Raw genomic sequence first — 13,622 nt, 5'->3', positions numbered from 1 at the left:
TTTAGCTTTTGGTCAGCCCTGAAGTGGTCAGGCAGTGGGACCAGAGGATTATTGTAGGTCCTTTCCAGCTGAAATTGTTCTAATTCTATTCTATTCTATTCTATTCTATTCTATTCTATTCTATTCTATTCTATTCTATTCTATTCTATTCTATTCTATTCTATTCTATTCTATTCTATTCTATTCTATTCTATTCTATTCTATTCTATTCTATTCTGTTCTGTTCTGTTCTGTTCTGTTCTGTTCTGTTTTAAAACTCATTCCCACATCCACCTTGGCACCCCTTTGTGCTCACATGCCTCACCCCCATGGCCAGTCTCAGGCTGCTGATTTATTTCCATGGCTGCCAGATGATTTGTGGCCTCCTGCCACTGCTCAGAGGACAGGGACACTCAGATGAACCCTCCAGCATCTCCCCCCGCACCTCCCTGGTGTAAATCAGCCCAGCACCAGCGATTCCAGCCACGCTGATTTATGCCAGCAGAAGGACGCTCCAAAGCTCAGCCGTGATTTAGAAATCCTATTAGAACCTGGCCAGTTCTGCAGGAGAGGTGCAGGAGGCTGGTTTGGCTTCTCCTCCTGGAGAGAGGGATGCAGTGATGGGCAGTGAAGGCACTGGCAGCCAGCTGTGCTGTCCTTCTGTGGCTGACTCCAGCAGGATCAGTGCTCCAAGAGCTTCATCTCAGGAAGGTAAAACCTCCTCTGTGATTTGCAGCAGGAAGGAGAAGCCAGTCCCATCTGCTGCCCCAGGCACTTACTCCCATTTTTTTATTAAAGCTAATGTGAGAAACAACAGGGCAGCAGGAGAAGTGACTTCCATGGGCAAGGTTCTTGGGGAGGGAAGAGCTGTGAGGCAACTGGAGCTGAATTTGCCTCCATGGGAGCCCTGGAGAAGATGAGCGTTATTTTGTAAAAGGGACAGTGAGGCAGACAAGCCAAAAACACCACCTAGAAAGAAAAAGAATCTCTCAGTACTCTCCTCCTCCTTTCCTGATCCTTCCTCTGGTCTCTGCACACACTCAGGGCATTTTTCCCTACATGATGTTCTGCAGCTGGTGCTTGGCCACACAAATCACCCCTCAGCCAGGCTAACAAATGACTAAACAACTGCAAAGGCACTTTGCAGCATCCGTTTTTTCACCAGCTTTAGCAGCAGACTGGCTTTTACAGCACAGCTCTCCCTTCCGTCACTTTATCCAGCCTCCATAATGTACCACCCCCTCAAGAAAAAAAGAGGAGAGCAGTTTAAAACCAGGCCATTGCAGAGAAACAGCTCCCACATGGAAAATGGCTCCTTGAGGGGTGCTGCAGCCTCCCCTGCTGCCATGGAAAGGCCAATTAGAGCTGGAAAAAGCTGCCAGGGGAGTGCTCAGGTAGGAGGTTTGCTGCTCTTTTGGGGTGAGACTCAGAGCAGGCGATGCTCAGATAGGTGTGAGGGTCTGCAGGTCCCACCAGTGCGAAAGGGGCTGCTGAAGACAGGGAAAACCTTCCTGAAGGAAATTTCTCCTGTATTTTCTGGCATCCAAAAGCGGGTTTATGCACTCATGGCACCATTGCTGCCAGGAGCAGGGCATCTTCCACACCTTCCCTTGCTCCTTGGCAGCACCATCACCACGATGCTCCATCCTTATTCCTGGAGTGGGGGGACCCACAGACCCCCAGTTCCCACCACTGTTCACTTCTCAGGGCCCTCCCAGTGCTTAAATACCTGAAGTGTGCTGGTGCTTGTGTGGCAGCCTGTGGAGGGGGTTTTGTGGGTGATCCATCCTTACTTTTCCCTCTGCTGATGGCAGGATCAGACCAAGCCACCAGCTCCTCTCCCCAGTGTCCCCAAGCTCAGCATTGTAATTATCTAATTAGTTGTGTTTGGGGGGTGAGAGGGGAGCTTGGGGGGAGTGAAGCTGTGAACTCTGGGGAGGACACAGGGCATCCCAGGGACATCCCCAGCCCCACAGCAGGGTTTGACCTTCACAGATGAAATCTTCCCCCCTTTTTCCACCTCTCTCATCCTTCCCTTCCTCCTCCAGGAAAACAGAATTTCTCACACAGAGCTTGGGCCAAGGAAATGCCACGCCAGCAGCCACAGCCTTGGAGAGCTGGGGACATGTCGTCCCTCCGAGGGAACTCCCTGAAAAGTCAAGGCTAGGCTGGCACTGTGTCTAGCACACTCAGAGGAGGCTGGATTTACTTCTGACCATAATAATCATGTAATGCCACAGCCTTGCCGTGTGCCCTTGGTCACATCCCTGGCTCCTGGCGTTCGGCAGTGCTGATGATGCTGTTGGAGACCGTGGGTGAAAATATGAGCAGGATGGAGGGATGGAGCAGGAGGCTGCTGGCTACACACTGTGCTCCTGGCAAGGCTGGGAGCTGCAGACGTGTCACACGGCTTCTCCCTCACGGTCTCCAGGATTAGCTTAATAGCACGGGGAAATAACAGGATGAAAAATTCACTCCCCTCCAAGCACTAAAAGCCAAGTTTCAAGGTTAATTGTCTGCCCTGTAGGAATAGCTTTTACACACTGCAAGGGGCTTAATTAGTGTCATTTTAGCCAAGCAGAGAGAGCGTGCCCTGGACCCATACTGCATGCCCCCAAGCCTATTTTCCTCTCCACGAGAGGTGATGGATTGCAGGCAGCTTCCTTGCACCAGAACTCAGCAGGGACAGGTTTGGGGCTGATCATGGAACTCCAAGATGCTCCTTGACAGCTGTTGCAGCCCTGAGCTCCATCCCTGCACCTACTGCACTCTTAGGTGCTGCACTGAAGTGCTGGAAAGTGGCTGGATCCTCTCTGTGCCCACAGCTGCCCTTGTCCCTGATGGCTGGGGGAGCACCCATCCCCACTTGGGAGAGCACACTGCCAGGCCTGGCTTTAAGGAAGGCACAAGGGGGGTGGAAGGAATTTCTCTGCCCAGTCAGGGCTGTCCTGTGTGTTCCTATCAGCTTTGGGACACTCTCCATGCAGCCAAGATTTGTTTTCAGCCCAACACTGACCCCAGAGTGAAGCCAGACAAGGCACTGCACCAAGGTAAGGGGAGAGGCAGCTGAATACCAGGGTCAGCGCCAGCAGCAGCGTCTCTGGTGGTACAGGGGCAGCAGAGTGACTCAGGACTTACCCAACCCAGGGCAGTTGCTTTCCATTGGAGCATTCTTGGCAGCGGGGAGAGAGCCCCCATGGAGGGTCCCATGCCCTGGCTTGGAGCCACCAGCAGCCCCCAACTGGTTTCCCATCACCAGGCATCCATCCTCGCTGGGCTCCAGCCCAAAGATCCCATGGGGACAGCCATGACCTCCCCTGCAATCCAGGCCAGGAGGCTGCCCTGGATGCCTGCCCATCTGGGCTGGAGCAGACCTCGGAGAGGAGCAGCCCGTGGGGATTTTAAGTTTTGCCCATATTGAAGATTTCATGGCAGCCCCCATTAAACCCATCTGCTGGTAAAGCCTCCTCATTCCTGCTCCAGCCACACTTCCAGTTGGGCTTTCCTCCTCCCACATCCCACACTCTGCTGTGGCCAGTGGGTGCTGGGGCCACCCCATGCTGCCAGCTTCACTCTAACCTCTCCCCCTTCCTTTCCTGACCTTTGGATTCGATTTCTCCCTGTTAGCCAATGTCCAAGCAGGGTCCCAGGGGCTCTCCACCAGCAGAAACAAACCACAGCAGCAAACATCCATCCCAACAGACAGGGCTGGCAGGGAGCCCCCACACTCCTGCCTGGGCAGTGACCCACATCCCAGCTGCTTCCCTTCTTTATGGGAATCTGAAAAAATACCCCAATTCTTGGCAAGTGGGTGATGCTACAGGCAGGCACCCTGGCAAAGGGAATGTCTGGATTTTGGTGCTTCCAGGTGGGTGTGGGAAGGGGAGATGCATGAAGGAGGGAATGGGGGCAGCATCTTTCTTTAGCACTACAGGGATTAAACATCTTAAACCTAAAACAAGGTAAACAGTCTGCTCTGGCTTAGGTGGGGAAACCACAGAACTGCTTCATGTCATTTTATACAATCAAAGACCAGTTTGGGCTGAAAAGGTGAAGGAAGAGAAACAAAAAGTTGGCTCCAGCAGTTTCTTTTTGTTGAAATGAGTTATCACCCAGTAATGGCACCCAGCTCCCAGTCTGGCTATGGGAGGATCACAGCAGAAATCCTGGTTACTCAGTTTTGGTGGTGGGTCCAAGGGCCAAGGCACTCACAGCTCACACTCCCCTCCTGCTGCTGTGGCTCCAGGCTCACAGTGGTGAGGAGTGATGTATTTTTAATTTGTTTAAGGGAATTAAGCTCATCTCTGTCTGACTATTCACACGGTCTCCACTTTCATTAATTTCTGAGCTGCTTGTCTGGATTCCTCTGGCTCTGGCAGGGGTTTGGCATCACAGAGAGACCAATTTCCTGAAAATCTGACAGATGTGAGTCACTGGAGAGCAGCAGGAGACCCCATTTGCCCCTTCCCCACAGTTTGGGTCACCCACCACATCATTCCCATAGGGACATTCTGCGTTGCCCATGATGTGATGCTGGAGAGCAGCATGCTGGCAGCTGGAGAGCCTCTGCCCTCCTGAGGTGCCCAACCTTCTTTTCAGGGTCCCCAGTCTTCTCCCTGGGGTCTCTGACCTTCTTCCCAGGGCCCCTGACCATCTTCCCATCTTTCTTTTGAAACACTTCTGTGATGCACCTTGTAAACAGATGCAAAAGCAGGGGGGAAAGAAGAGATAATATAAAAATAGCAGCAGCAGGAGTGGGTTTGAAGTAAATAACAGAAAAACTTCAAAGAGGAGGGGGAGTGATGCTCTGAGGAGGTATTTATAGCTGGCTCTGTGGTTCCTCAGACCTGTGTGTTCCCATGGAACCTCTTCCCTGTCCCCCACAAGCATATGTTTGTGTCCCTGCCTTGCAGTCAGCCCTTCCCCAAGAGTCTTCCATGTGGATTCAGCCTGAAGGCAGAGCATGTCCCCACAGCTTTTAGAGATCACTCATGGAAAGGCTGCTGCTCTGAAAAGGTTCTGAGCCCAGCATTCTGTGGCACTGAGCATTGGGATCAGACACTTGCTGTGGGGGCCATCACACCTGGCAAGAAGCAGCCCCCACTTCCAGGCTTTTTTTCTCTGCCAAGTCCTCAATGAGAGCTTTTTCTCCCCCACAGCCTTCCTGGGGGTCACATCTGAGAGCAAGGCTGATTGCCTGGGAAAAGCCAGGCACCAGCAGAGCAAGGGATGAGAGATGGCCACGGAGGGAATGCTTGGTGCTGTGACTCAGCCCCCTCCCTACGATGGATCCACCCCATCCTTCCTCGATGCTGCAGCGAGCATTGGGCATCTGGATGGCTCAGCTAATCGTGACACCCTAATTAGATGTGTCTGGAGCAATGCACCTTATCCCTGGGATGCTGATGTGCAGGGAATTTTTTGGAGGCTGGTTCAGCCCTTTCCACCTTACAGGCAAAGGCACTGGGGGTGCACAGGGTGGTTTGTAGGTGCAGAGGAGACCTGGAGGGGCAGGAAGCATTAGGGAAAGTTCTTCAGCCTCTTTGAATGCACCCAGGGGCAATGGGGGTGTTTCCACCTCTGTCATGGGGCCAGGGAACATGGTAGCAGTGACCTTTTCAGCTGCCTTCTGCTTTGGGAAGCCTCAGCTTCTCTTAAAGCATCTGTCCCCGTGAAAAGTGCTTTGGAGGGATTTAGGGCTTTGGGGGAGAGCAGATTGGCAGTAAACCCTCCAGCCAGCTGTGCAGAGTCAGGACCTTTTGGAAAAGGGAAATTTGGGTGATTTCCACCCACCTGGAGCCTCAAAATGTCCTCCTTCTTTGCAGCCATCTCCCAGGCTGGGGAAGCAGCCGCTGCTCCGTGGTAACTCTGCACACCCTCGCTGCTTCTCTCTAATCAGACACGGGGTTTGCAATTAAGCGGCACAGAGTAACCGTGGGGACAGAACCTGCTGTTTGAGCCCAGCTCAGACGAGTTTAGGGAGGGAGAGACCTGATTTCCCACTTAGCAGACAGGTCACGATCGGTGGATTCATTGATCCCAGAAAGCAAAGCCTCCGCTTCATTAGAGACATGCTGGTGATGAAGGTGGCCTCGGGGAGCAGGGAAGCTGTGTGAATCCTTCCCTAAATGTTATCTCTGCAAGGCTCAGAGTGCAGATGTTGGGAAGCTGCTCCGACAGGATGGCTTCCTCTGGAGGGAGCCTGCTCCATCCCACTGTGCCATCACATGAGTGGCTCTGAAGGGGCACTGGAGCTCCCTGGAAATGCTGAGGCTGGAAAAATGCACTTTTAATGCCTCTGTGTCTGTCTGCCCCTTCCCTGTGTGCTTCTCCCCACCGAAGTGTGACAAGGGCACGATGCCCTGGCTCAAAGCAGGGCGAGCTGTGGCTGTGCCAGGGCAGAGCACCCAGGCGAGACCCAGCTCCCACACGAGGTTCACCTGCAGTCAGCGTGGAATTCCCAGAGCCTGGGGGATTTGTGAGGGATGTTCACCCAGAAGCACGGACACAACAAGGCCTTGGAGAGCTGGTTCAGGTGCAGGCAGCAGGGGCAGAGCAGAGAAGAGGCAGCCCCATTGACTGGGCACACTGAAGCTGGGCAAGACCCTTGTGCAAAGTCCTGCTCGCTCTGCTCCTGAACCACGACCGTGTGTATACAAAATGCTCTGACTGTACCAGCCAGACCCTGCTCTGTCCTCTGCTGCATTCCTGATTTTCCCTCCCCAGGTCAGCTCTCCCAGAGGGAGGTTTCCACACTGGCTCCTGCCAACAGTTACTGGCAATAACTTCTCAGTGCCCTTCAATGCAGCTGCTCGAGGCAGCAGATGGGGATGGGGGTTGAAGCTGAGCCAGACTGGCTGCTTTGCAAGGAGAGTTAGCTCAGGATAAGCTGGGCTTATGCAAGTAGCTCCATCTACTCCCGAAGCTCCTGTTCTCTCCTGTACCTGTTGAGATCCTGATGTTACTGGGAGCAGTTTTGCCGAGGTGAGCGTTGCCCACAAGCTGGAGCAGGGCCCTGCACCATCCCCTTCCCTGAAATCACGACTCTGCATGGTAACAACACCCACAGGCAAAGAGCAAGGGAAGGACTGTGAGCCTTCCACATGGAAATTTTGAAGGTTTTCCTGGTTCTCTGCATGAGGGGAACCATGCAGGGGATGTGGCTTTTAAGAAGGTTTCTGCTCCAGGGAATCACGCTGTGCTGCTGGTTTGGGGAAGGGATGTATCATCCTGCTCCTGCAGGTGTTAGGACTTTTTTTTTGCCAATTCTTCCAAGAAAGCATCTCCCGTGGGCAAACCTGGCTGGCAGGACTCCCTGACGCCAACACAGGCATCCTCAGCTTTCACCAGTGACAAGCCTCCCACGCCGTGACACGTCCCCTTCGCAGGGGCAGATCTTGAGCTCCCAAGCATTTGGCTCCAGTTTCTGGCTCATGCTGAAACATGGACGAGCTGGAAGCAAAGCATCCTCTACCCAGCTTGGCTTGCAGTTTAGGAGCATCTCGGGCGTTTGGAGAATTTAGGGACGTGGAGGTGGTGTTGGTTGTTCTCTGTATCCCTGGGTATTTAAGGGAACTCAAGGAACAGTGGGGGCATGGAAAGGAGGAAAGGAGCAGCTGTCTCTCTGGATTTACAGGGATCAGCAGCTGAGCAAGTCTTCAGCATAACCAGGGTGTAACTGGGAGCAGAGTCTGCCTCACATACCATATGCTCCCAATCCACTGCGCTCAATCAAGCCTAATAAAATTGATAGGGGAGCATTGAAAATCTCGTGATTAATTCTTTATGATCTGTAATAGGGGAGCTGTGTGCCAATTACTCAAGTAAATCATTCATCAGAAAATAAATAGAACTAACCTCCAGCACAAACACTAGAGGATTTCCACCAGGATTGCAGATCTGGATTGCAGCATCACACTGCTGGTGACAGCACATTATCTGATGGAGGACACAGGAGTAGCTGCAATTTTGCTGTTTCTCCCCAAGGTTTCGGCTCTGTGCTCCAGCATTATTTGTTGCTTTTCACCACACGTTTCAATGATCTGTCCTTGATCTCCATGACCCATCAGCACAGGCCCTTGCAGGTTTGCAAGGGCCAAACCCACAGGGATCAGCTTTATTTCAGGGCAGGTTTGAACATGGGGACCATGGACAAAAAAAAAAGGAATGGGAACAAGACTTGTCTTTTATTTTTCCAGCAAGGAAACCAGTCATTTGGCCTGGAAACTTTTTGCTGGTCTTGTAAGGAGAGCTGTCCCTCTTTGCCGAAGTTACCGGACTGCAGTTTCCCAATCAATGTCCCATTTTTAAGGGAAAACCACCCAACAGCACTCCCTGCCCTAGATTTCCACATGGGGGGAATTTCCTGGGTTGTGTTTGAAATCTGAAATGCTCCTGAACAAACTGAATTTTGCCAAGCCACAGTGTCCTGCTAACACACATTCAGCATCCTTTGCCATGATGCAACTCCGTATTTATCAGGGGCCTTTTGGGACCATGGTGGGATTTCAAAGGGCACTAAGGGAGTTCATGCTGAGAAAGGACTTGGGAAAGCTGAGGGTAATGTCCTCTTCCTAAGTTTGGTGCTCAGAAAGGGAGAGCTGGATTAAAGGCATTCATGGGGAGAAGGAGAGGGATGGGCACATAAAATCCAGCCTTTGCAGAAAGCCCTCTTTGTCTCCTTCACAGCTGCAGGGATGTGTCTAAGGTGGGATGAAGGGCAGAAAGGAGGGGCCCCCACTGCCACAAACGCCTTCTCTCCCTCTTACATGGACAAACTTCCATGGACAGGGAATTTGGCAGTGGAAATGGCAAGGAGGCTCAAGTGTGATTTGCTGCCCTAAACACAACTGAGCTGGTGGCAGGACACTGGATTCTGCAGCATGTGCCTTCACTGGGTGACAGGACAGACGTTTCCATGACAGCCCAGCGCTGCTGACCTTGAATGAGGAGCCAGTGAGACAGTTCATCCTTCTGCACCTCCTCACCATCCATCCCTCAGCCTGACCCATTCCTCCTCCCACTGTGCCACAGCATCCTTGTCCTTTCCCAGCTGGCAGCACTGGCATCACCAGGACACCTTTCCCTTGCAGCCAGGACAGTGTGGAGGTTTGTCCCTGCTAATTCCTCCTGGAGAGGGACGTTAGCATCTCACACATCCCAGCCACCATCGCTTCCCCCACTGCATCCCTGTCGCCCTTCCTGCTGCTCCCAGCACCCAGCTGGTGGGATTCAGAACAAACATCCTCCCACCTGCTCCCGCAGCCCAGCCTGGGAGATGGCAGAGGCGATAATTACACACTTGGCACAGCAAAATTATCCAGTGCGGGGGAGAAGAGGCCGGAAGCAGCTGGAGATCATCCATGGGGAACGCTGCTCCCACCCACAGCGCCTCGGTGTGTGCCTCACCCCAAACCAGCCCGGTTCACACCGTGAATGTGCTCCTTGGGCCCTCTGTGAGCACCCTGAGTGCCAGAGCTGATGGTGCAGGGGGGAGCTGGGGATGTACTGGAGCACCGAGGGGTTTGCAGCAGCAGAACTAAGGAAGGCTGGCTTCCCGTGGTGCCAAACTGGGATCCCTGGGGTCTGCTGAGGTGTATCCTCCAAAGATGCCATTTTCCTGGGGTGGCCTTTAAGTGAGCCATCATTCATGCACACTTTCGGTGCCTGCCAGGACACGAGCACTTGGATATCCTGTCCCTTCCCTGCTCCCATGAGACCTCTGGGAGGGACACTTGCAGCTCATTCACACCATATTTATTTTTGAAGAAAATTTATTTCCTTGCAAAGCAGGATCTGCACAAGCAGAGACCCTCAGGGGTCTACAGGGAAGATACTACCCTATTTTCCAGACAGATCCAGGACTGCAGCCCATGAGGTGCACCAAGCAGAAATATCCTAGAGAGGACTGAAGATGAAAAAGAACATGAGTAGTAATAATAACAGCAATAAAAAAATATACGACACTGGCTGAAGGGAGAAGGCTGCAATGAATTGTCCTTAAAATACATTTAGACTCGGTGGTTTTACGTTTTGCCCTTCAATGAGTAATATTGGTCAAGAGACATTTAATTTCCTGCCAGGGAGCCACTGCAGTTGTTTCCCAGCTCCCGGCCCTGGTGTGAGCACTGAACCGGGACAGGGCAGGGGATGGGCAGGGATCATAGAATCATGGAATCAAAGAATGGTTTCGATTGGAAAAGATCATCTCATTCCTTAAAGATCATCTCGTTCCACCCCCAGCCATGGGCTGGAAACCTTGCACTAGGCCAGGCTTCTCCAAGCCCAGTCCAGCCTGGCCTGGAACACTTGCAGGGATGGGGCAGGCACAGTTTCTCTGGGCAAAAGGAACGGGCAGGGATGCGGCAAGAGGCAGGCACGGGAGCTGGCAGGGAACGGGCAGGGGCTGGCAGGGGACAGACGGGGGCTGGCAGTGCCTGTCTCTGCCCCCGCACCAGCGGTGCCCACTCGGTTCTGGGTCCCTCTCCCCCCAGGGCCGTCCCACTGCCGGCCGCACTCCAGCTCCCGGAGCGGCCCCGGGGATCCGTCCCGCTGCTCCCGCTGCTCCCGGGCCAGGGTCGAAGTCCATCCCGGGCCGCGGAGCCGCTCCCGGTCCCGCCGCGGCCCGACACGATCGCGCACCCGCAGCGGAGGTCAGTGCTGTCCCCGGCCCACAGGCCCCGGGCCCGGCGCGGCTCCGGGCCCGGCTCCTCCCGGAAAGGCGGGCCCGCGGCTCCCGGCAGCGGCTCCCGGCAGCGCCACCGCGGGCGGGGCGCTCGGGCCGGGCCGGGGGCGCGGCGGGGGCACCCGGCCATGGCGGGGCGGCCCGGGCCGGGCGCGGGGCGGCGGGAGGCGGCGGCGGGCGGGGCCCGGCGCTTCCCGCGGGAGTGCTGCGAGGGGCTGGGCGGCCTGGACTACGGCCAGGTACCGGCGGGACGGGCCGGGCCGGGCCGGGCGCGGGCGGGAGGGCGGCCCCGGGGAGGGCCCGGCCTGGGGCAGCGGGGGGAGCCCGGGGATGGATCCCCCGCTCCTCTCGGTGCCGCCGCGGGGCTCGGCAGGTCCGCTGGGAATCGCCCTGGGTTGTGCCCGTAGGTGCGGCAGGACTCGGTCCCCGCTCCCCCAGGTGCACCCACCGCCCTCCCCAGCCCGGTTCCAGCCCAGCCGGGCCGGCACGGTGTGAGCAGGATGCAGGGGCTGCACTGGCACTGAATGCTCGGGGGTGCTGCCACCAGCTCATTTTAAATGCCCATGCAGCTCTCACCCAGGTATCCATTTATCTCTCACTCAGGTTCCGATACAGCTCTCAACCAAATGCCCATGCAGCTTGCATCTAGCTGCCTGTGCTGCTGTGCCCCAGTTGCCTACAGCTCTCAGCCGTGTGTCCATTTGTGTCTCACCCAGGTGCCCATGCTGCTAACACCTGGGTGCCCATGCCGCTGTCATCTGGGTGCCCATCTATGTCTCACCCAGGTGCCCATGCCGCTGTCACCTGGGTGTCCATCTATGTCTCACCTGGGTGCCCATGCAGCTCTCACCTGGGTGCCCATGCAGCTGTCACCCGGGTGCCCATGCAGCTGTCACCCGGCTGTCCATGCAGCTCTCACCTGGGTGTCCATCTATGTCTCACCTGGGTGCCCATGCAGCTCTCACCTGGGTGCCCATGCAGCTCTCACCTGGGTGTCCATGCAGCTCTCACCTGGGTGCCCATGCAGCTCTCACCTGGGTGTCCATGCAGCTGTCACCCAGCTGTCCATGCTGTTCCCACCCTCCCTGACTCTGGGGCTGATGATCAAGCGGGCACCGCTTGCCACGGTCATTGATCCCCCACCGTGGGGAGGAGGGGGCAAAGTTGAATGTTCTGTGCCTGTTACGTGGCTGTCCCAGCAGCTCGCAGAGACAGCTCATCCCTTTAGGGCTCCCCCTTTATCCCGAAAAGCACACGCCAGGCACAGGCCAATCTGCCTCCCGCTGGCAGCCGCGAATTTGTTGAGCAGGAAAAAAGAAGGTGAGTGCGATGTTCACGATGGAGCCTGCCAGGAGTTAGTAGGTCAAGAAGCTTTTGTTCAGCCCGTGCTAGCACTGTGCTCAGCACCGTACAAAACGAGAGGAAAGAAGCTGTCCTGGTCCCACGGGATTGCCATTGAAGCGGGATTAGACAGTTCGGCCCCGCTGCCAGCAGCAGCTTGGGTTGTGGCTTGACAGTTCGGAGGGATGAGGTCTGGTGGGGAAGGGCTGCTCGGGGGTGAAGGAGAGAGGCTGTGGAGGGTGGGAATAGGGGGAAATGGGTCTGGATCAGACCATGGGGGCTGTTCCTGTTGTTCCCTGCCAGCACCCATGTCCCCAGGGCTTGGATGAAGGAGCCTGGAGGATCTGTGGCAGTGGTGGTTTTGAGGGCAGCTGTGGATTCCTGCGTGGATCCTCCCTTTCCCCAGGGCTGTACAGTCTTTGCTCCTGCACTTTGCACCTCGGGCAGTCATGGCTGGGCAGGAGGTGCTTGGAGTGACTGGATATGCCCTGGACCAGCATGGGAGCTGTTCCCACAGCTGTTTCTCTGGGCTAGGAGAGGTGCTGGGTTTACCAGCCCTGTTCCACAGATGACACTGTGGCTCTGGTTCTTTCCAAGAGCCTGTGAGGAGCCAGTGGGAATTTCTCTCCTGGACAGGCAAGGTGGAGCCGGTAACTTTTTGAGCAGTGCCTGTCCCCTGGCATCCAAAGGACTTGCAAACACAGCTGTGTTGGGGAAGCAAAAACCTTCCACGCCTCGGTGTTGTCTTGGTTTTGTTTCAAGTGAGGGCTGGGCTGTTTTGATTTTTGTTTTCAAAGGTTTTGACCAAAAAAAAAAAGATACTGGCTGTTTTTCATCCAAATACCAGTACAAGGAGAGGGAGTGAAGAGGGAGAAGCAGCATGGCTTACTGCACGTAAAAATGCTGACAATGTCAGGGAGCCGTCTTGGGAAAAATCTCTCTTTCTTAAAAGGAGAACAGCAAGTTTTAAGGGGTTTTGTTGTTGTCATTAAGACAGGAAATTCTTTTGCAGCTCCTTATAGTGCAAATGCATTCCCCCTTGCTGTGGAGGGGTTTGCATCACTCTGATTTTATGGGAGACAAGTTTGAAGCTGACACAGTTCATTGCCAGGGGGTTCCGTGCAGACCAGGCATCCCTGGGACAGTCCTGATGAGCTGAGATGCTGTGGAATGGTGCTTCCTCTCCTAAAACACTCATGAGCTGACAGCTGAGGGCTGGTGCTTGTCCTCAGAGCAGCAGTGTCACCTCTATCCCTCTGTCCTTTTGGGCATCCCAGAGAGCCCAGTGCCCCTGAGGTTTGGGGACACAGCTTGGAGAAGCCCCTATCCTTCTTTTGGGCTTTGTACCCTGACATAGCGCTTTGCAAACTGTAACAACACACTGTTTAGAGCTAGTAAAAGGTTCATCGACCCTTGGGGCAGCTGGTGGGTTTGGTTTGAGGTGAAATGTCCCTGTGGGATCCTGCACTCCAGTAACCATCCCTTCTTCCACAGGTGGATGTGGCAGCCATGGTGTGGCTCTTTGGCTATGTGGATGTGACTGACACTGGTTTCATTGTGGCTGTCCTCTCAATCGCCTTCAACCCTCTCTTCTGGAATGTGGTAAGAACTGCCTTTG

At 54.8% G+C, this 13,622-nt stretch overlaps 1 protein-coding gene across 3 annotated transcripts in view; it reads left to right on the top strand.

The window, feature by feature from the left end:
- Nucleotides 1–10,325: 10,325 nt before the first annotated feature.
- The window catches only part of PEMT (phosphatidylethanolamine N-methyltransferase), a 42,306-nt gene continuing 39,009 nt past the window's right edge, over nt 10,326–13,622 (top strand). The window contains exons 1-2 of one of the 3 annotated variants that reach the window (XM_058849483.1): nt 10,326–10,631; nt 13,499–13,606. In XM_058849483.1, the coding sequence (XP_058705466.1) occupies nt 13,514–13,606 (93 nt within the window). In that variant the 5' untranslated portion in view covers nt 10,326–10,631; nt 13,499–13,513. Of the gene's footprint in view, nt 10,632–10,758; nt 10,903–11,843; nt 11,984–13,498; nt 13,607–13,622 lie in introns of those variants that run through there. The other 2 variants (XM_058849484.1, XM_058849485.1) reach the window with 2 other exon arrangements.

This window comes from Poecile atricapillus, chromosome 14, assembly GCF_030490865.1.
Source record: "Poecile atricapillus isolate bPoeAtr1 chromosome 14, bPoeAtr1.hap1, whole genome shotgun sequence".
NCBI lineage: Eukaryota > Metazoa > Chordata > Aves > Passeriformes > Paridae > Poecile > Poecile atricapillus.
The sequence above is the reverse complement of the archived record's forward strand: the minus strand, read 5'-3'. Positions and strand labels throughout refer to the sequence as shown.